At 31.7% G+C, this 22,168-nt stretch overlaps 1 protein-coding gene across 1 annotated transcript; it reads right to left on the bottom strand.

The window, feature by feature from the left end:
- Positions 1 to 2,308: 2,308 nt before the first annotated feature.
- Positions 2,309 to 5,979, bottom strand: LOC107860725 (flavanone 3-dioxygenase 3-like). The gene is made up of 3 exons (XM_016706186.2): positions 5,686 to 5,979; positions 5,085 to 5,332; positions 2,309 to 4,973 (listed from the first exon to the last, which is right to left on the bottom strand). The coding sequence occupies exons 1-3, from the start codon at positions 5,977 to 5,979 to the stop codon at positions 4,403 to 4,405; spliced, it is 1,113 nt and encodes a 370-aa protein (XP_016561672.1). The 3' UTR covers positions 2,309 to 4,402.
- Positions 5,980 to 22,168: the final 16,189 nt, after the last annotated feature.

Genomic DNA, 22,168 nt, shown 5'->3' with positions numbered 1-22,168 from the left:
TGAATTTGGTAATTGTATATGCTTTAACAACTATTTCACATTGTATAATGTGTGTATAAAATTTAGGATATGGGAATGGGAGCCGAATGAAATATCCAAGGGGGCTGAATTTCCGTAAAAAATTATACTCTATGTAATATATATATATATATATATATATATATTATATGTTGAGTTTTTTCTAATTTCTTCACATAATATATATACTCTAACTTTTATTAGTGAAAATTTTACAGAATACACGTGGGTGTGCATGTATTTTAGGATTCTTTTGTATTTGGAAGTTAGTGTTATTTTATTATTATTACTAATGTTTTCTTCTTGGAATTTTGACATTCTTCAGGTTATTGAAGCATAAGAACTAAGAAGAATCTATTTTGGATCTATGGGTCAATCTCTCCGGTCTCCAGAAAATGCTTCTCTATAACAAAATAATATATATATATATATATATATATATATTCTAGTTACTAATAGCCCGTGCAAAGCACGGGCCCAATAAATATTTTTTTTTAATTATTGTAATTTACAGTATTTTTTTAAAAATGTATAATAAATTTTTTTTTTTTAGATATTTTAAGTTGTTAATTATTGTAATTTATAATACTTTTTAGGTAATTTTTAAATACTTAGATGACCATAATAATTAATTGTGGGTGATATAGTAAAGTTACGATTGAAGCAGCGAAGCAGACATGTCTTAATAACTCACAACAACTAATTAGAAGGGATACAACAAAATTATTATAAAAAATACTTTTGAAAATTTTTAAATGGTCATAATAATTAATTAGGAGTGATATAGTAAAATCATGATTGAAACAGCGAAGCAACCATGTCTAATTAGAAGTTCTATAATAAAATTACTATACAAAAATATCTGGGTGAAGCAACAAACAGATATGTCATAAATATCTATTTTACTTTTTTATTAAATATTATTAATTTTTTAATACATAAATAACTTATAATAATTAATTAGAGATGATATAATAAAATAATGAAGGAAGGAGCTTATGAAGCAGGATCATAAATATCTATTTTATTTTTTTATTAAATATTATTAATTTTCTAATATATAAATAACTTATAATAGTAAAATAATGAAGGAAGCAGCTTATGAAGCAGGATCATAAATATCTATTTTATTTTTTTATTAAATATTATTAATTTTCTAATATATAAATAATTTATAATAATTAATTAGAGATCATATAATTAAAATTACGAAGAAAGTAGCTGATGAAGCAGGTATGTTGGAGAGTCTGCTTCTCCTGCCTTTTGCCTCTTATTAGATATAGTAAATAAAAGGAAAATATATATATATATATATATGTCCACTGGCCGCACCATTCCCAATTGATATTGTTTATTTAATTACTTTCAAAGAAGTTTCCAATTATTTTTTTTTCTTTTTAAAAAACATGGTTTTAAGAACTTTCTTTGTGTTGAAATATTTATTCTTATAATTACAATTTAAATCTTACAGTTAGAAAAGAAAATGCATTTGCTCTAAGGAGATAGAATTGTCTAAATATAAATATTTTAAACACTTATGATTTATTACTCATTACGCTCTTACTTCCTTCTTCTCTCTTTCCTCTCTATTATATTTATTGTCGTTATTAAAAATGGTAAAATCAATTCTTTACCCTTTCAATTTCATATTTAATGGGATATAACATGAAATATATGGCACAATAAATTGTGATAACTAAAGAGAGATTAGAGCGCGTTGGAAGCATTTATTTGAGAAATTGAAAATACTTTTTTATGTAAAATGGAATGATCAAATACTGTATGTTCAAATTTTTACAAAATAGAAAACAACTACTAAGATAAACGAAAAACAGAAATTGTTTCTTTGCAAATACCTCAAAAAGTAAGAAAAATTGTTTCGTATTTCATACAATTAACACTAATTGTATGATATCATATTTTTTCAAAATCTCATAAGTTAGTGAATTTAAAATTTATGAACCAAAAAATTATAAGAATTTAGACCACTTGACCAAAAAATAAAAATAAAAATAAAATTTATCACGAATAGAATTTTTTTTTTTCCACTACTACAAAACTTGCAAAATGATGAACCGTCGAATATAAACACGTGGCAAACTAAGGGAACGAAATTAAAGGGGCATACGGTAAAACCCGCGTCGCAGAGAAAATTGATAATCAGAAAAATTAAGGAAGAAACTTCAATGGAGAAGAAAAGGCTTAGGCGGTGGGACGGAGAAGGATCATGAGATGTGTAAAATTTTTTTTTAAAAAAAAAAAAAAAAAAGCAGAGCTAAGTTTTTGAATCGATTTTTCACTTCCCTTCGTAAGTGCTTTTCCCGCGCTTTTTTCCCTTCGTACTTTTGATGATTTTTTTGTGTGTAATTTACTAATTATAGTGAGATTTGTGTATATTTACGATTGTAATTTTTTGGTATTCGTATTTCTGGAGAGGATAAGCTAATCAAGCAAAATATTTGAGCATTAGATGGAAAGAAATTGAGCAATTGTATTAGTAACTTCAAGTAGCTGATTTTTCTTTATATCCGTAAGGTCGGTCCGGGCAAGCTCTCGACTAAGTAGCTGATTTTTGCTTAGTAATAATACTGAATAAGTTGGGATAATTTTGTTAATAAACTGAATTCCTTAGAAATATGGTATCAATAGCTGAAGAAAATTAGAAATTCTCAGTTAGATCAAGGAGGAAAATGAGTACTCAAATTGAAATACGATTAATGCTCATTTTTGTTCATCAAATTATCAGTTGTTTTTGGCTTTTAACTGCTAACACGGCACAGAAAAGAGTAGTTGAGATTAAACAATGATGTTGTTCAAATAATTTGGAGAGTCGTCTAATTGCGTCGAAAAAGGGTGGAAAATTTGATCTCTACACCTAGCTATATGAATGGGGAAAAAGCAACAGAAATCTTGCTTTTTTATAAAAGGGGGAAAATATGATGTTTTTGTTACGAGATATGAAGATATGTCATGCTTATTAGATGACTAGTTGCTACGACTCTTCATGATGAAAACAGTATATTATCAGCTTGAATTATGAACTAAGGATGACTAAATATTTTATGTGATGTGCTGATATAAGGAATTAATTGGAAGTAAATGGAAACAATTAAGATAAATAAAGTGTCAATGTTCATTTAGAGAGACATTAACAATTAATTCTGATTGTGCATAGAGATAGCCTTTTGGAAGTGGAAACATCGCAAGTTAGCCAAGGAGCTTGCGTTCTCGTGAAATAACTAATTTAGTTAATAAAATCCTTATGTGTTCTCCTGAAAATTTATTCCTTGATTTGCAACAACGAGCTTTGAAGTGAGTGGATATTGTTGGAGGGAAAACAGCTTGGATGTCTGAACATTAGCAAGATGAAGGCTTAGGTATATATATCATATGTGAGCATTACATACCTCAGTCATGGAACTTGAGTTTGAAGGTGTACTTCCTTGTTAGCATACAATGGAAACTTCTCAACAGAAACCAGAATAATTTTAGAAAATGATAATATTAATATCAGAGCAGGTGTTATGCTGGCTTCTGTGCTATATTTACAAATGTATTGTTGGAAGCTGATTTTGGCTGTATATGGTTGCGGTTTTAAATCAACATAATGTTTTTTGCTGGTCTAATTAGTTCAAGGCCTTAACTGATTCTTGTGTCAATTTACCGTCAAAATGTCACCATGTGTGACAACTCATGCTCCTCATAATTGCGTCTATCAGTGATGAATGTGGCTCCAGTTCTAAACTCCTGCATTTGGCTTAAAATGGAGTAGTGGTGGATGTTAGAACTTAATTCCAAATTGGAAATTATTTGAGTTTTCCCATTGCTCGCTGCTATCTGCTGAAGTCTAAGATGTTAGGTTGCTGAGGTAAATCACTGGATTTATTGAAGATCCTGATGATGTGTCTTAATTTTGTTATAGCACTATTGGTACACAAACCTATAAGCAATTGTATAGCCCTGTAGGTGATCTGTATATCTATATAGCCCTGAAGGCAACTGTAGATTTATATTAGCCCCGAAGGCAATTGTATATTTGTATAGCCACAAAGGCAAAAAGTACGACATCGGCTTTTAACATAATGGTCGCAGGTTCAAGACCTGCTATACCAATATGCAAAAATCATGGATCCTTAGACCTTATTTTTCACAGTAAAGCCTCCTGGCATGAAGAAAGGAGAGTCTCACAAGTGATATAAGCACAATGTACATAAGAAAGATGGCTACTGGTTATACGCCTTTGGCATTTAACAAGTGCAGCCACAAAATGGGCTACTGGTTATACGCCTTTGGCATTTAACAAGTGCAACCACAAAAAGGAGTTTGAAGAGTGTAACAGTGATGGTTCTAGTATGGCTCGTCTGCTGTCTATGGACTATAATCATCATGGATTTAGTTTTAATATATCTATGTACTTTGCTTCCACAATATTTTCTCCAGAAATGAAGTCGAGGAAATCACTGATTCCTCCTTCTTTGTAGGATAAGATATGTTGCTCATCGACAAGCTCTGGCGCAGGTCTAACTTTTTTACCTAAAGCTAGGCTGTGAAGGCTGGTAATGGAAAGGCGCTTTTTCTCTGAGTTAAGTGTTGCTCGGTGGACAACACCTTTGTATCGACCATTGCTCAATACTTCCATGTGATCTCCCATCTGAACAATGAGGGCTCCTTCAATCAATGGAACCGAATGCCACTTTTCATCTCGGTCCATGATTTGCAAGCCCTGATGATTTTGAAGAATGATGGATAGCAAAGAGTAATCTGTATGTGGTGGCAAGCCTAGTGCAAGATCCGGTTCAGGACATACTGGATAGAAATTAACAGCCATGACCTGGGAGCCTTCTGCAATGTCTTCATGTAAGTAAGTAGGGTTTAGTTCTAAGCTCTCGAATATTACTTCCATTAGTTCTTCTTGCAACTTTTGTACTGCCTTTGTGTAATTTCCCATTTTCTCCCTGCATGATGAGCTGCTTTAGTCACTTGAATTATATTCTTCTTGAACATTGAGAATATGTCTATCAGAAATATTTCAGATAAACACATTCACTAAAGAATGCAAGACTTACTTGTAACATGTGGGATTTGATGGCCATAAATCTATCCAATTTGAGATTGGATTGGCGTAGTGCTTGAGGAAGTCTCTCCAAAAGGATAATTTGTCTTTGACATCATTTAGACTGGTATTATACCTTACGGGATCATGAACATTTGGAGACATGAGATGCATTTTCTCTTCATTTGTCAAAGCAAAGAACTCAGTCGCCACATCTAATGCATCTTTCATGACTGACTCCGGGATTCCATGGTTGACTACCTGCAAAGTCATTTATTGCATGCATGCTGTTATTTTACGTTCAGGTTGATTTAGTGACGAACTTCTTGTTCTCTTTCCTTATCTAAGTATATGTGATCTTGGACGTCATCAACTGAAAATAAAAGGACGATAGAGAGAGGAGATACGGCCTAAAATCTCAATACACCATCCATGCCGCATGAAGTTGTTTCTTTTTCTTTTTCTTGATTTCCAATCTGACAAACATTTTTCGTTTCCTTGTCGGGTGCATACAGCATTACAGCATGAAGAAACTTTATGTACACTAATGTAAAAAAAATAAGGTAAAACTTATCATTCTAGTGCATGATTGCTTGTGACATGACGAGAAGTACCTGGAAAAAACCTAGTTCCTTGCAGGCCAGGCGTACTTGCTGGATTATCTGAGGCCGAAGAAGAGGGTGTCGCAGTAAGGTTAGATCCACTATTGGCAAGCATGTGTTGGACAAGGTTCCGTCGGGGCGTAGGGATGGTGGAAGAACGTAACGTTTGGGAACACTGGTTAGTCCCTCTTCAGTAAGCGTCATGACACTATTAAATGAGTTATTTGGTGAAACTAAACTCTTTTTTTCAGTTAGAGTCATGGCACTAGTAAATGAGTTATTTGGTGAAACTGAACTCTTTTCCATTTTTCTTATCTTGTATTTCGAATATAACTTGACTGCGTATTTATAGAGCAGAAAAATATGAAGATATTTTGTACTATTATCCTATTAAAACTTGACTGCGTATTTATAGAGCAGAAAAATATGAAGATATTTTGTACTATTATCCTATTAAAATGATTTATCCAGTTATACAATGAATATGTGTAGCAATCTGAAGATACCATGACTATAAGCAATGAAATGTATATGTCTGACGAACGTTGTTGTAGGCTAATAATAAATGAATTATATTGTTATTTTCGAAGGCAGGATAATCTTAAGATGACGGTAATTGTTTGTTTTCACAAGTTGATCCAGGATGTGGGGGGAAAAAAAGAAAGAGAAAATCCACTAAGTCAAGAATTTGTGTTTAGATCCATTCATGTAGGTGTGTCCCACGCGCCAAGTCAAAAGTGTTATCCAAATAGTTAAGATTGGTGTCAGCCACGCATCAATAAGATTGCCATTTGCTTTTGTTTGCCGATGTAAGAACTAAGTGGTCGTTGTTTTGATTGCCGGTTAAAGTCATGCGGATATTAGAAATAGAAATACATACGAGGGCATTTATGTATTATTTTGTAGAAAAGTTAGTAACGTTTAATTTAGCTATTCTTCTTCAATATTGTACAAAATGATTCATAAATTTCTTTACACCTTATACATGTACTATTATCAGATTTTGAAATTGTAAATCAAATATTGTATTACAAGAATAACTTAGGTTCTAATCAAATATCAAATTTTGTATTTACTTATGGAGGGTTTGACATCTGCATAATTTACCTTCAAACTACTATTAAAAGATCCTTCAAACTAACTATTAAAAGATCCCTAGGTGTGGGGCTGAATTTCAACTCTTAGGGATTATTTGGTATGAGGGAGGAGATAATAATCTCAAGAAAAATGTAGGATTATCTTCTCCTGTATTTGGTGAGTGGTATTAACTAGTTTTGAGATTATTTATTTCATCATTTGTGCTATATGAATAAGATGGTGGGATAACTAATTTTATGGAATAACTTTGTCTATTTGATTTCCCATATCAGACAGTTACTTAGGGATTGTCTCGTAGGAGAGATAAGGAATAACTAATTCTGAGATTAATTTTAGTATGAATTTATCGCATGTTTGATTGGGGTACAATGCATGGGATAACTTATTTTGAAATTAGTTATTTCGGATTTTGTAGTATTAATTTTTGTCCCTTTTTGAGGATGAATAACTAATTTCAAAATTATTAATCTCGAAATAACGTATTCCCAATCAAACAACGAACAACCTCTTAAAATTGTGGATTCATATAAAAGTTCTGCACTAAAAATACTAGATTCACATGAACCTGATAATTAATAGATAGCTGCATCCATGGCTGATTTTAATATGTTTATTTTTCGATTGAGAAAACAAAGGGAAGTGATGACATAAGTCAAATAGAATAAGGCAATGAGACCTGAACACAAATAGTTCTTGGATGCAAAGGCTGTTGGAAGTAATGATTTATACTAGAACATGAGGTGTGTACCATCTCAATTGGTGCCAACACACTAAAAACTTTAGAATGACTAGGTTAAATGTCTCTATGGGTATGCTTTGACGATGAAAAATACTTTCTTGAAAAATAAGTGAATTTTTATTTAATTTAACATTTATAAGTAAATAAATAATATCTTTTTAAATGTATTTTATATAATTTAAGCAAACTATTTAAAATATCGTAGAAGTGTGGATTGATGGGGTTGAGAGCTATAAGGGTGGAGGTGAGGCGTATTGGAGGACGATGAGGAAATAGTTGATATGAAATGTTTGTTGTAGAATTTGTTTTTTCCGTTTTCACTAGAAAAGTTATTTTCTTATTTTCAAAATTTGTATTCACATAAAATATATTCTTCTAAAGATCTTATTAATCAAACATAGATAAATTGAAAACATTTTTCTCCGGACCAAACACGACCTTATTATTTCGAACTTCCACTCAAGAGCTGGAAGAAGGTGATCCTTCAACTCACAATAGTCCAAATTATGACTTTGTTTTGTTTAATTTTTTTTTTTCTTTCATCTTTTTTCTTGTATTCGAATATCTATTATTGTATGTTTTTTTGTTTTATTTTCCACTGAGAAAACAAGGGGAAGTGATGACAAAATTCAAATCGAATATGCAATGAGACCGGAACGCAAATAGTTTTTGCTGCATAGGTTGTTGGAAGTAATGAATTATATTAGAACATGATGTATGCACAATATCCATTGGTGCTAACACTCCAAAAACTTTTGTATGACTATTAAATGTCCCTACAAGTGTGTTTGGCCTGGAGGAAAATATTTTCTTGATAAATAACTAATTTTTTACTTTAATTTTTGACACTTGGTAAATAAATACAAATTACTTTTCATAAACGTTGAATGTATGTAGGCAACATGGGGCGTGCATAGTAGGCGTGCGGCGTGGTGGGAGTGGGGGCTATGGGGGTGGGAGCGGAGGTTGGTGTATGGGAGGGTGGTGAGGATATAATTAATATGAAATGGCATTTGTAAAACTTGGAAAACAGTCTTGGAGTGAAGAGGCGACTTGAAGTAATTGGTAAAGTATTGCCTCCATGTGATCAGGAGGTCACAAGTCGAACCGTTTGTTATGGTCATTTTGGTTACTGAAAAATAACCTGGTTAGATCCATCTCTGATACCAATTTGTCATGGTATCAGAGTCAGGCCCACCCAGTTCATTGTTTTCGATGTTGGGCCCCCGTCTTATATTGTCCACGCTCCAGATGTCCAGCCCTGGACGTGCGGGGGGTGTTGGAGTCCCACATCGGTGGGTTAAAGGGTCCTTGGTCTCCTTATATGGTCTTGGGCAATCCTTCCCTCATGAGCTAGTTTTTGAGGTTGAGTTAGGCTCAAGGTCCATTTCTTTATCATAGCCTCTCTAATTGAGGAACAAATACATATGCATCAACCTAAAGGATTTAAAATTGAAGGAAAGGAAGATCATGTTTGCTTGTTAAAAAAATCCTTGTACAGATTAAAACAATCTCCAAGACAGTAGTACAAGAGGTTTGATTCCATTATGTTGGGTCATGGTTATTCAAAAAGCATGTATGATAGTTGTATTTACTTTCGAAAGTTAAATGATATTTCATTCATTTACTTACTATTATATGTTGATGACATGCTTATTGCTGTTAAGGATTTGACAGAAATTCACAATTTGAAAAGTCAGCTGAAAAGTGAATTTGAAATAAAAGATTTGGGAGCAGCTAAGAAAATCCTTGGCATGGAGATCAGAAGAGATCGAGAAACCCGCAGGCTATTTTTGACCCAGAAGAAGTACTTGGAGAGGTTTTGGAGAGGTTTGGTATAAAAGAAGCTAAACCAGTAAGTACTCCTCTTGCTGCTCATTTTAAGTTATCAGCTGCTCAATCACCGCAGTCAAAGGAAGAAGAAAGTTATATGGCACAGGTACCGTATTCTAGTGCAGCTGGCAGTATTATGTACGCAATGGTATGTACACATCCGGATATTTCACATGCAGTAAGTGTGGTAAGTCGATATATAGCTTATCCTGAAAAAGCACATTGACAGGCGGTGAAATGGATTCTCAGATACTTGCGTGGTACCTCAAACACATGTTTGAAATTTAGTAGAAATACTAACACTTTAGTTGGTTTTGTAGACTCAGATGATGCAGGTGATCTTGATAAAAGAAGATCACTGGCTGGCTACGTGTTTTGCATTGGTGATTGTGCTATCAGTTGGAAAGCTACATTACAACACGTAGTAGCTTTATCTACTACCAAAACAGAATATATGGCAGTGACTGAGGCTATCAAAGAAGCCTTATGGTTGAAGGGTCTATTTGCTAAACTTAGTCCACACCAACGTGATATTATTATTTTCTGTGATAGTCAAAGTGCCATCCACTTGACTAAAGATCAAATGTATCATGAGAGGACGAAGCATACTGACATCAAGTATCATTTTATTCGGGAATCTATTATTGAAGGAAAGATCTCTGTTCAGAAGATCAACACTAGAGACAATCCTGCAGACATGTTCACAAAGTCTCTTCCGGTCAGTAAGTTCAAGCTTTGCTTGAGCTTGATTGCCGTTTGTGAAGAATGATTTTACCCACACGGGCTTTTGCAGAGAGGAAGCAAATTTACTATATTAATCAAACTTAGGCCAAGGTGGAGACTTGTAATGTGGCCTTTGTTTGATTCACTCTTGCTTTGTCAAAGGAAGTTTCTACCAAATACTTGTGGAGATTATTTTTTGGACTTGTCAAACAAGATTGCTACTTGTTCAAACAAGTTGCTACTTGTTTAAATAAGTTGCTTCTTGTTCAAACAAAGTTGCTACTTGTCTCCATTTTCATCTCTATAAATAGAGGTCTTCTTTCTCAATTGTAATACACATCAAATTACAAGAGTTCTCTTTCATTCTCTTGCATTTATTCTTCCTTCCTATTAGAGTATTAAGTTAAGAGAGTTGGTGTTGGGAAATACTTTGTGTGAGCCATTTCTTTTGGAGTGATCTTGTGAGGTTTTCTCTTGGGATATTTGGATTAATTAGAGTGACTACTCTAATTTTGTAATCTCTCTATTGTATTCTTGTTGATATAGTGAAGTTGTTCCTCTCTGCTCGTGGACGTAGGTCACACTGACCGAACCAAGTTAAATTTGTGCCTCCTTTATTTTTTCTTTAAGTATCGTTACTATCAACTTGTTATTGTCTTTGTTACTGTCATTATAACATTATTTGGCTAAATTCCACAATAACCGGGTTCTCGATCCTAACACCGTTGGAAACAGACTTTGACAGAAAGGTATGTAATCAAAGACTGCGTACAATAGACCTTTATGATCGAACTCTCCCCGGGTCCTGTGCATAGCCGAAGATTTAGTGCACCTGACTGTCCTTTTAGCGAGAGAGTTATTTTTCATTTTCATGAAATTTGTTTTATTAGAAAGAATTTCTCCAATAATTTTTACGACCAAGCATAGGAAAATTTCAAAACATTTTCCTCGTACCAAAAACACACCTTTATTATTTCAAACTTCCACTCGAGCAGGAAGAAAGTAATCCTTCAATCTCGCACAATAGTCCAAATTATGACTTTTCTGTTCTCCCCTCGTCAATACAGAAAGTGCATGAACCTAGCTAACGAAGGAATTATGACAAATCATCACAAGTATATATATATATATATATGTATGTATATATATATGTATGTATATTTCACAATCTTTTCTTTATTCACAAATATTATTTCTAATGAGAATTGAACTTACATACGTATTGTCTCTAGCTGATAACACTAGACTGTTAAACGTTTCATGGGAGTTGTCATAAATCATAATGTGTTCCTATAAATCATGGAATAGCAGCCAGAAAGGTGTAGTATGTCACCATCTAATATCATTCAAGGGTAAATTAATTAGATGCATGCAACTGCATTGTTTGATCTGTAAATTCAGATGATCGATTTTCATTGGCTGGAGTACTTACTCAACTTTTTTAAAAATAAAAAATAAAAAAAAATTGGCTATTCCTAGACAGGTTCTCACTACATAAATCGAATGAAGCATGGAACAGAAAGACACAAGAAAACAAAACAACAATAAAAATATGTATGCCTTAGTTATATGGACACTAGACTACACCTGTAAGTATTTATTAAAGTCACCCACCCATTAAAGATTACACAACGTAGTTTTGTACGTTATATACCTTTGGGGTATGAAGTTCTCAACGGTATACAACAACAAGAGTAGTAGAATCACATTGTTGTATGCTATTAAGGTATACAACATGTGATTTGTATTTCTCATACGTATACAAGTACTTATACTGGGTTTTTTGTAAATATTTTTGGGCTGGAGAAACAATGTGGACCACCTATGTATGTTGGAGTTTAAACTGGGCTGGACCTGGGGCTGGACCTTTAAATATGGACTATTCCTTTTCCTTTGGTTTTGTTTGTTGATGTTTTTCTTTGGGAAAACTACAGTAGCATATCTAAGTCTTAAATTACAAAAAATAGCAACATTTTAATGAAATTATGTTGTGTAGTAAACCTAGCATTATTTTAAGTGGGGGATCATAATTACCACCTCTCAGAAGGAAGGTTTCATTATTCACGCTTAAAATCTTTCTCTTTCCTTTAATTGCTTTCTTCTTTATCATTTTTCACGCTTTTTGTCAGATTTTCTTTTTCAATTTTTTTCCTTCTTAACGTCTTTTGCACGATCTGATAAGGATATTGTTCCACAATTTCAGGTAACTAATTAATTCAGTTATTGCATGTTATCAATTTCTCAATATTTTTTTTTTTGAATTTTGTACTGTAAACAATTTCTCCTCTTCATCTTTAAGGTTTTGATTTTTGTAGTTGTTAACGGAGAATCAAGGTGATTGGATTTGTTGAATTTTGTTTTGTTTGTTTTTCGGTGACATTTGATGTTTTATGAGTTGATATAGTTGAAAAAATTAAATTTTGGATGAGAATTGAAACTAGATTTTGTTTTGTTGCGATTAATGGAGGATAATCGGAGTTGAATGGATATTGTAGATGATTTTGGGTTGATTTTTTGTTGTTGTTGGTTGGATTTTTTCGAAGATGACTGATATTTCGAAAAAAAAATCGGTTGGAAAAACTTTCTTTTCCAAAAGATAAAAATAAAAAAATATGAGAAGAAAAGAAAAGCAAAAGAAATTGCAGAGTCAAGCAATGTTGATGACGATGTTGAGAACTCTTCTGCTAATGAATCCGAAGAAGACATGGAGGAAGAGGTATTTTTCGTTGTATATGTATTTTTATTTACTGTTATATATTTAGAAATTTCAGCAAAGCTTTATCAATTGGGGTAATATATATTTTTTTGAAGCTAACATGTATTTACTGATCAGCTGATATGTATTTAGGAATTTCAGTAAAGCTGATTTGTGAAGATGATACATTAAATATACATTTTGGGTTAACATGTATTTATTTGTATTTTTTGTAAAGCTGCTATGTTTAGGTGTATTTGTATGCTAAATGAATTTGCTAACTTGCATGTATGGAAAAATACATTTATATATGAACTACTCATGAAGAGGTATTTGGCTATATGTATTTTTATTATAATTGACATGTCTTTTCAATATATTGGAATGTTGAATATACAAATACATTTGTGGTTATGGACGTATTTATATTTGTGTCAGTAATAGGTATGACTTCATTTTTTATGAGATATGTATTTTATAGTCTACATATATACATTTGCGTTACAATTGTTTAACAGATACTTTAACATATTTTTTCTATCTTCCTAGGTTGTATTTAAGAACATTGAGCCAACTCAAAAGGAAATGTCAAAGTTTGAAATACCAGAGAAGGATGGAGTTGATGATGAACGTTCAGTTGATTCAGATGATGATTTTCAGGATCCACCATCAAAAGAAATTTATGAACGCTCAATGTGACGACGAAGCACCATTGAGGCCTATTAGGAAAGCAAGATAACAAGTGTCACAGAAATATTTGAAGTCTGATGGTTGATGATTTTATTACATTGTGTAGTGACAAGATTAAATTGAATGTTGAAATTAATTTTAAAAAGTTATTTTATGTTTTGAAGTGAATCAAAGTTACTAATTGCAAAGTGAATGTAAGTTGTTCATTTTAGTCTTTTTTGTTGAATATGTTTTTTATAAGTTTTTAGTATGTGTTTTATTCCAGTATTCAGTATAATTTGATACACTGTTCAGATTAAATTTAAAAATACATATGCACTGTGTAGAGTTGCAATACATATGCAGTTTTCAAATTAAACTTCAAAATACATATGTAGTTAACAGCATATGTATTTTACTCTTTATTCATTTGATTTCAAATACATATGCTACTTTATATATCTATTTTACTGTATTATCATATAATATAAAATACATAATCTGGTTCATATATGTATTTTACTACCTGTTCATACAATATATAGATTACTACGTGTTGTTATAGTATATAGTTTAACAAATACATTTAGACAAATGTATTCTCGATAAATGTATTTTCGAATACACATCTTTTGTAAATAATTATGTGAAATGCATATGCATTTCATATAACAAATATGTATAGTTCACCATATTTGAAATACATATGCACTAAAACATATGTATTTTTTACAACAAAAGCATATGTTTTTGTCTTTCAAATTTAGTAATACGGTTATGTATACCTAATAGTCATTTATAAAGCATTATAACAAACGGTAGATAAATGTCACAAAACAAATTTAACAAAAGTTTTCATTATTATTAAAAGAGTAAAAGAAATTATAAAGAAAGAATACATAAGAACAAATGTATCATTTACGATATTTCCTACACGAACGTCTATTGTGACCCTTAGACCCATAACCACTGCATGAGTTGATGTTCTTCTTTCCAAATATATTCCTTCCCGATTTTTCACGATCCTTCTCTGCAGGTCTTCCAGGAGGTTGTTTCTACTTCGGAGGCAGTACTATTTCACCAAGTATGCTATCTGAAATTATCCTGTCATCCTTGTGTGGTAAAGGATAGATTGGACATTATACGTTTTCAAGACTGTTTTTGACTTATACATATCACAACAATACGACCCCTTGAGGATATTCTTGCTATCCAAGACCGCACAAGCATGTGCACATGGTATCTCAATTAGTTGAAATATGTTATATGAGCATGTTTTCTTTCTTGAGGCAAACAATGAAATGTGTTTCTTTTATTATGCATCGTGTACACATACTCTGTGGCTGGTATAACCTAATAATATTTTTAAAAAGTTAAATTAAAAAAGGTCAACCACAAATTTGTAACTGCATATGCTACAAAACGATGTGAAATATATATTTATTTTTTTAGAAACACAGCTGCAAAATGCAAATACATATATTGCTAACAATATATGTATTTTTTATGCTTACTACCTATGTATACTTATAAATACAATAACAAATTTAATACCAACAAATCCCACAAATATACATATGAATAGGGGTGGTATAAATACTGAAAAACTGAAATACCGAACCGAACCGAATCATTTCGGTTTCATTTTTTTAATTTTTCGGTTTGGGTTTGATTTTTTTTTTTACAATTTCAATAATTCGGTTCGGATTACGGGTTTTAGGTTCACATAATTTGATTTTTTGGTTTAGACCAAAATTTTTGATATACTTTTTTTTTAATTATATAATATATATAATATAATAATATATATTTAACTTTTAACTTTAAGGCTTAGAATTCAGATATGAATTGAATCCATTAAAGCCTAAAGGAACACACTACCTGCCAGGCCCGTTACTGTATAGTGTATATTATTTAATATATTTATATTATTAAATTAATATATTCCAAAATGAAAAGGCCCTAAAAATTAAAATTGATTCCAAAAGGCAAAGAATGAACGAATCCTAATTCCTAAATTCCTAAAGACCGCTATTTCTTCATCGTTCATTATTCAGCAAGAAGCCAAGACAAGAACCCTAATTCCTAAATTCATTCTCTTAATAACTCACGAAGTGGAGCGCCGGAGCAATGAGTGGCGAAGGGGAACGACGAACGGGTGAACCAAGTCCAACGAACCAGGTACCCTTTGGCATTTGACATTTGTTTATCTTCTGTTTGTGAGATTTGACCTTTTTAATCTTGATCCATCGATTCCCTCTAAATTCTTTCAACTTTCTAACTTTTCTTTCTATAAAAATCAAAAGTTTCAAATTTCAACCTTAAACCGCAAATACAAGAATTTTCAGTTCAATTTGGCTAGAGACGCACTTTGCTTAACATGACATTTTCTTATATGAACAACTAACAAACAATATATAGATAGTTTGACTGAATGTAGAGTTTATGTGTGATGTTTGACTGAATACACGGTTTCAATTTTATTTTCTATTTGTGAGATTTTCATCCTTTTGAAAGTTCTGAATGTATTGATAATCTCATTGACTGTGTTTTAGGAGAGTATTGTTTTGATTATTATGCATCTCCTGATGTGATGTCTACAATTTTATTTTCTCTTACAATTTTACATAGATGGCTGATGAAAGTCGAGTTAGTATGGCTGGTTCATCTGATAGTATACCCGTGAATATAATGACAATTCAATTGACACTCTTGATCAAAGAAAAGGAAATAAATAGAAAGTAGATCTGCTTCTTGGGAACATTTTGAAAAGATATTTGAAAATGGTAAATTAGTTAAAGCAAAGTGTCTGCATTGCCATCAAAATTATGCAGCTCATTCAAGAAATAAAACAAGTGGACTGAAACAACATTTAAATAGATGCAAAATGTATAAGCCTCCGCCCACCCCGTCTAATGGTCAAACATTGTTAAACTTTCAAACAAAGGAGTCATAGGGAGAATATTGGAAATTTGAGCAAGAGGTAGTTAGGAGAGCTTTAGTCGAAATGATAATTATAGATGAACTACCATTTAGCTTCGTAGAAAATGAAAGCTTTAGAAAGTTTATGATTAAAACCCAACCTTTGTTTTGGATTCCTTCTCGTAGAACAATAACAAGGGATTGTTATGATGTGTATGGTGAATTGAGACTAATCTTGAAGAGTTCTTTTAGAGAAATGCAACCAAGAATTTATCTTACAACAGACACATGAACATCAGTGCAAAAAATTAACTATATGTGTTTAACTGATCAATTTATTGACAGAGATTGGGTGCTTCAAAAAAGAATATTAAATTTTTTTTCTATCACTAATCATAAAGGTGAACATTTGGCGGAGTGTATTAGCAATTGTTTGCTTGATTGGAATTTGGACAATGTTTTTAGTGTTACTATTGACAATGCTTCTTCAAATAATGTTGCGGTTTCAGCTTTGTCTAAGAAGTTAGACATGTGGGGAACCAATATCATTGATGGTAAGCATCTCCACGTGAGATGTATGGCTCACATACTTAATCTAATTGTGCAAGATGGTTTGAAGGAAATTGGTCCTTCTATCAAATTGGTAAGACAAATGGTAAGTATGTTATATCCTTTCCCGCAAGAACAAAAAACTTCACAAAATGTTATGAAATGCAAAAGATAGAATGTAGCAAGATGTTATCATTGGATATGTCCTACTAGGTGAAATATTTGATGTTGGAGGTGGCAGAAAATTTTGAGAAGGCTTTTGAGAGGTTTGATCTTTAGGATGATAACTTCAATTCTTATCTTTTTACTGATGTTTGTGAAGATGGTACTGTTGCAGGTTTAATTCAAAGTAATGATTGGGTAAATGTGAGAAATGTCATCAAGTTTCTTAAAAGATTTTATGAGCTCACCCTAAAGGTTTCAGGTTCACGGTATGTCACTTGTAATATTCATTTTGAGAATATATGTGAACTTGATGCTGATTTGAAAGTGAACATGACTAGTGATGATCTTGAGTTGCGCAAAATGGCTATGGGGATAAAAGAAAAGTTCAAGACTTATTGGGGACTCCTGAAAAGATGAACAAAATGATTTTTATGGCTTCTGTATTGGATCCTCGTAATAAGTTTGAGCATGTTAGCTTTGCGCTTGAAGAGTTGTTAGGGAAAGAAAAGGAAAAGAAAGTAAGCGATGAAGTAGAATCGTATTTGAAGGATTTGTTTGCTTTCTATGTAAGAAAGTATTCAAAAGGTTCTAAAAATAATTCATCTTTACCCGGATACACTTCATCTGACTCATTTGGATCTGATTCATCCAATTCTATCCATCCTTAAAGTTTGAAGATAAATACTTTGAGAAATAAGCTTCACATGAAGAAAAAGTCTAAAGATTGTGGTAGCACCGGAGGTACTAAATGTGAGTTGGATAAATACCTTGGTGAAAACCAAGAGCCTGTGCCCGAGCCTGGATCCGAATGTGAATCTGAGGATTTTGATATCTTAAATTGGTGGAAAGTTAATTCTCCTAGATTTCCCATCCTTTCACAGTTAGCTCGTGATGTATTAGCCATTCCAATGTCAAGTGTGGCATCAGAATGTGCGTTTAGCACCGGTGATCATATTCTTTATCCATTTAGAAGTTCATTAACTTCTAAATGTGTGCAATGTCTTATTTGTGTTCAAAATTGACTTAGACAAGAGACTAGTCCTATTTGTGTTGAAGAAAATTTAGAGTTTCTTGAAAAAATTGAACTTGGTATGTAAGACTTTGTATTTTTTTGTGTGTTTTTGAGAGAAAATTTTAAAATACTTATTCGTGTTGTAATTTAACGTATTTTTTTAAAATATTATTAGAGATGGCAAATAGTGGACGAGACTCTTACATTGTTGATTTATGATTGTGATTTGCTAGTACTTCGTATTGGTGATGATTGGTGAGCTCAATATTTTATTTGTTTGGTTATTCGTTTATCTTGTAAATTATAAGATATATTCTAACTTTTGATTTCATGTTGAAGGGTCAAGTGATACCTCCTAAACCTAAAGCGCATGCGGCTATTTGGGAACATTATAAAGTGGTTGATGACAAGGAAGAAGTACGTAAAGTAAGATGCCTGAGATGTGGCTTAATGCTTAATTGTCATCCGAAAAATGTGGCACATTTCATTTGCGTAGGCACATTTCATTTGAGTAAACATTTCAAGAAGTGTCTTACAAGAGACGAGAATAAGTTGCTTCGTCTTTAAACAGTTGAGAGTTGAGATGATTCTCCCTACTCCCTACTCCCTAGTTGTTTTTTAACTTTTAAACTTCTTGTTGCTACTTATTTTTTTATTTGCAGGTTGCTAGTCGGATACTGTTTTAACCTTTTAGGCTGCTACTGTTTTTACATCTTATGTATGTTGGTTTACCATTTAATTGTGTGTTGATTTGCTGATTACATTTGTTGTGGCCGGTGATCCTTTGACAGTGAATATGTGTGGCATGTGAGTCTTTGATAGTGAATATGTCTGGCCTATGATCCTTTGACAGAGAATATGTGTGGCCTGTGAGCCTGTGGCAGCTTATATGTGTGGCCTGTGAGCCTGTGGCAGCATATATGTGTGGCCTGTGAGCCTGTTTCTGCGTATATGTATGGCCTGTGAGCCTGTTTCTGTGTTAGTACATTGTGCGTGGCTGGCTGACTAGTATTTGATGTTGTTGTTGAGTTATGTCAGTGACTATTGCTGTTTCTGTAGTCCATCAAAACCATGTACCATCACTGTGAAAACTTATTCGGATATCGTCAAAGAAAAACCATGTACCATCACTGTAAAAGATATATACAGTCTTGATATATAATGAAAGATGAATTTAATATTGGTGGATATTTGCTAAAAGGATTAAGGTTGAAGGTCGATCAAATATCAGTTAGCAAAATACCAGGATAAGTGGGACAAAGGAAAAACATTTTTTAAGACTAATTTTGACTCAAGAGAACTGATGAATTTTCTATCAAAATAAAATCTACATGTAGCATCTGCTCTCTGCCTATCAAATAGTTGAGGTTAGTGTTGTGTTTAAAGATTTTGTATTAACCATTTCTATGTGACTGCTGGCTGCTGCTGTAAATTGGAACGTTGACAGAAAATGGTCCCAACTTTCATGACTGTTGTTGTTTCCTTTGTTGTTTCCACTAATGTTGTTGTTTGTATAGTACAAGACTATATAATATTGTTTAACGTCTGTGTTGGTCCTCCAAATTATTTTCTTTAGTCTAAAGTATACCTGTGTTGGTCCTCCAAATTGTTTAACGGTCCAAAATCGAAAAATTAAAATTACTAAAGTGAAATAAAACTGAACCGAAAATCATATAAACGTTCGGTTTTCGGTTCATATAATTTCAAAACCGAAAATCAAAAAAATCAACATAAAAAAATCCGAACCCGAATCGAAGTACCAAACGCCCATCCCTACATATGAATTAGTGCATATGTATTTAACAGTAAATATTGAACGTTGCATATTGTTTACTGCATATGTATTTTTCTGCATAACAGAGAACATTGACTAACTTAACAGTTCTTTTTAAAGACATACGTCCATAGATATTTATACATACAACAACATATGCATTTCATGTCGATATGCCGTAATCAATGTTAAACTTAAGACACAATTGCAATAAACTTGTTAAACTTAAAATACAAACACAATCTAAATTCTCAGTAAAAAATACAATTGGAACAAATTTGTTAAACTTAAACAAACACAATCAAAATTCTCAGCAAAAAATATAATAACAAATTATTTATTCTACGTTAATTAAGACAAAGCTGTTGACCTCCATAATCGAACACAACTAAAATATACATAATCAAAATTATTGAAATTGCATAAATAGTCTTAAATTTCGAGAATCAGACCTCCAAAAATTAAATTTGAGAAGTATAAAAAATCAATTTCGATCATTTTTTTGTTCTATCTGTTGAATTTACTGCTGATTGCTTTTAACTCAAAATTCGTTTACAAAATTTTTTAAAAAAAATTAACGATGACAACAAAAAATTAAATAGAGCATCAGTAATGGTTGAAAAAAATTTTGAACTAAAAAACAATACTGATTAAGTACCTTCAACAACAGTAATGATTGAATTTGCAATCAATTGTTGAATTCAAACAAATTGAACTAAAAATCTACAATTGAATTTGATTCAACAACATTAATGCTTCGTTTTGAAACTGATGTTGAATTCGAAGAAATTTTAGATGGATTTGATTCAACAACAGTAATGATTGAATTTCAAAGTGACGATTGAATTCGAACAAATTGCACAGAAAAAGGTTCAGCTGATTTTGATTTTGCTATTTTTTTTTCTTTGGATGAACATGTTAATGGAAAAAATTAAAATTTGAATTTTGCTTAGTGTTGTTAGCATATAATGAAAATCACGTGATTTAAGAGGTTTTAATGGAAAAGAAATCTATGTATTTAATTAATGGGTAATTATACCATATTTAGCTCAACCACTTTCAGTTAATTAAGGACTGTAAAATTAGTTATATATGTATTTTTATAGCAACAGTTTCTAAAAATACAAAATACAAGTTGCTATATTAAGTAATTATGAAAGTGTTGCTATGAAACTAATAATTATGGTCTTAAGTATGCTATTTGTGAATTTTACCCTTTTTCTTTTCGGATAAATTACACAAAACTCAAACTTAAGAGGCTATATTACTCAATATCCCTTACCTTTTAAAAATTTATATAAAATTCTGATTTTCAACTTTACTATTGATACATATCAACAAAACCCCACATCCCATTTCTTACCCCATCATTAACTCATGCAAGCTACTTTTTTTCCAAAGATTTCCTTACCTAAAATCTCTCTCAAATTATAATCAAGTAAAACATCTTCCATCTTCAAGTTGTTTTTTCAAAAGATCTACTTTCCTAAAATCTCTCCCAAATTATCATTAGTTAAAACATCATCCATCTCCATTAATCCATCTTATTCAAATCGTCAATGTACTACATTAAATTATAAAATTTATCAGTTATTTCAAAAAGATGAGTTAATTACTTTAAATAATGAATATGTTAAAACGCTCTGGGTATGTAACAATTAGCAACATCATTTATACACGAATTTTACACATTTAAACACTTATTGAGTTATTGTACATGCGAAGAAAAATATTAGTTCTGAATAAAAATACTTATACACTATTGTACATTAATCATTCAATGATAAATGAATAGTGAATGTGCAACCTCGGCTAAATATACACTTATAACATTTGTACACAATTTTTACAATAAAAATACGGAAAACAAAAATAGCACATTTAAAAAAATTATATACAACAATATGAATTATATGCATGTAAAAACACCTTTCATAGGTATATCTTACTATTAATTTTGAATGACTGAAAATAGAAGGGGAATAAATCAAGAATATGACATGCACATGAAAGTTTAGGAGGAATTTGAGCAGATCCCTAATTTTTCACTGAATCAAGTATGAAATTCATCGGTGATACATATAGATGATACATATTTTTTTGTTAATCTGCTTGATACATATGTAAAAATATTAATTTTCTGAAACATTTTTATAGTGTAACGGTGATTCATATGAATGATACTTTTGTTATCAGTATATGGGTGATACATTTGTTAACAGAGTATGAGTGATACATTTTGTTGTTTGATGATAGGTGATACATTTTATTGACAATGTATGAGTGATACATTTGCGGTCAGATTATTGGTGATAC

This window comes from Capsicum annuum, chromosome 8, assembly GCF_002878395.1.
Source record: "Capsicum annuum cultivar UCD-10X-F1 chromosome 8, UCD10Xv1.1, whole genome shotgun sequence".
Classification (NCBI taxonomy): Eukaryota; Viridiplantae; Streptophyta; class Magnoliopsida; order Solanales; family Solanaceae; genus Capsicum; species Capsicum annuum.
The sequence above is the reverse complement of the archived record's forward strand: the minus strand, read 5'-3'. Positions and strand labels throughout refer to the sequence as shown.

Coding starts and splice junctions, on each gene's coding strand:
- LOC107860725 (XM_016706186.2), bottom strand. CDS start 5,979: ATGGAAAAGAGTTCAGTTTCACCAAATAACTCATTTACTAGTGCCATG. Junction 5,333..5,685: donor AGGAACTAGGTTTTTTCCAG/GTACTTCTCGTC, acceptor ATGACTTTGCAG/GTAGTCAACCATGGAATCCC. Junction 4,974..5,084: donor TCAAATCCCACATGTTACAA/GTAAGTCTTGCA, acceptor CTCATCATGCAG/GGAGAAAATGGGAAATTACA.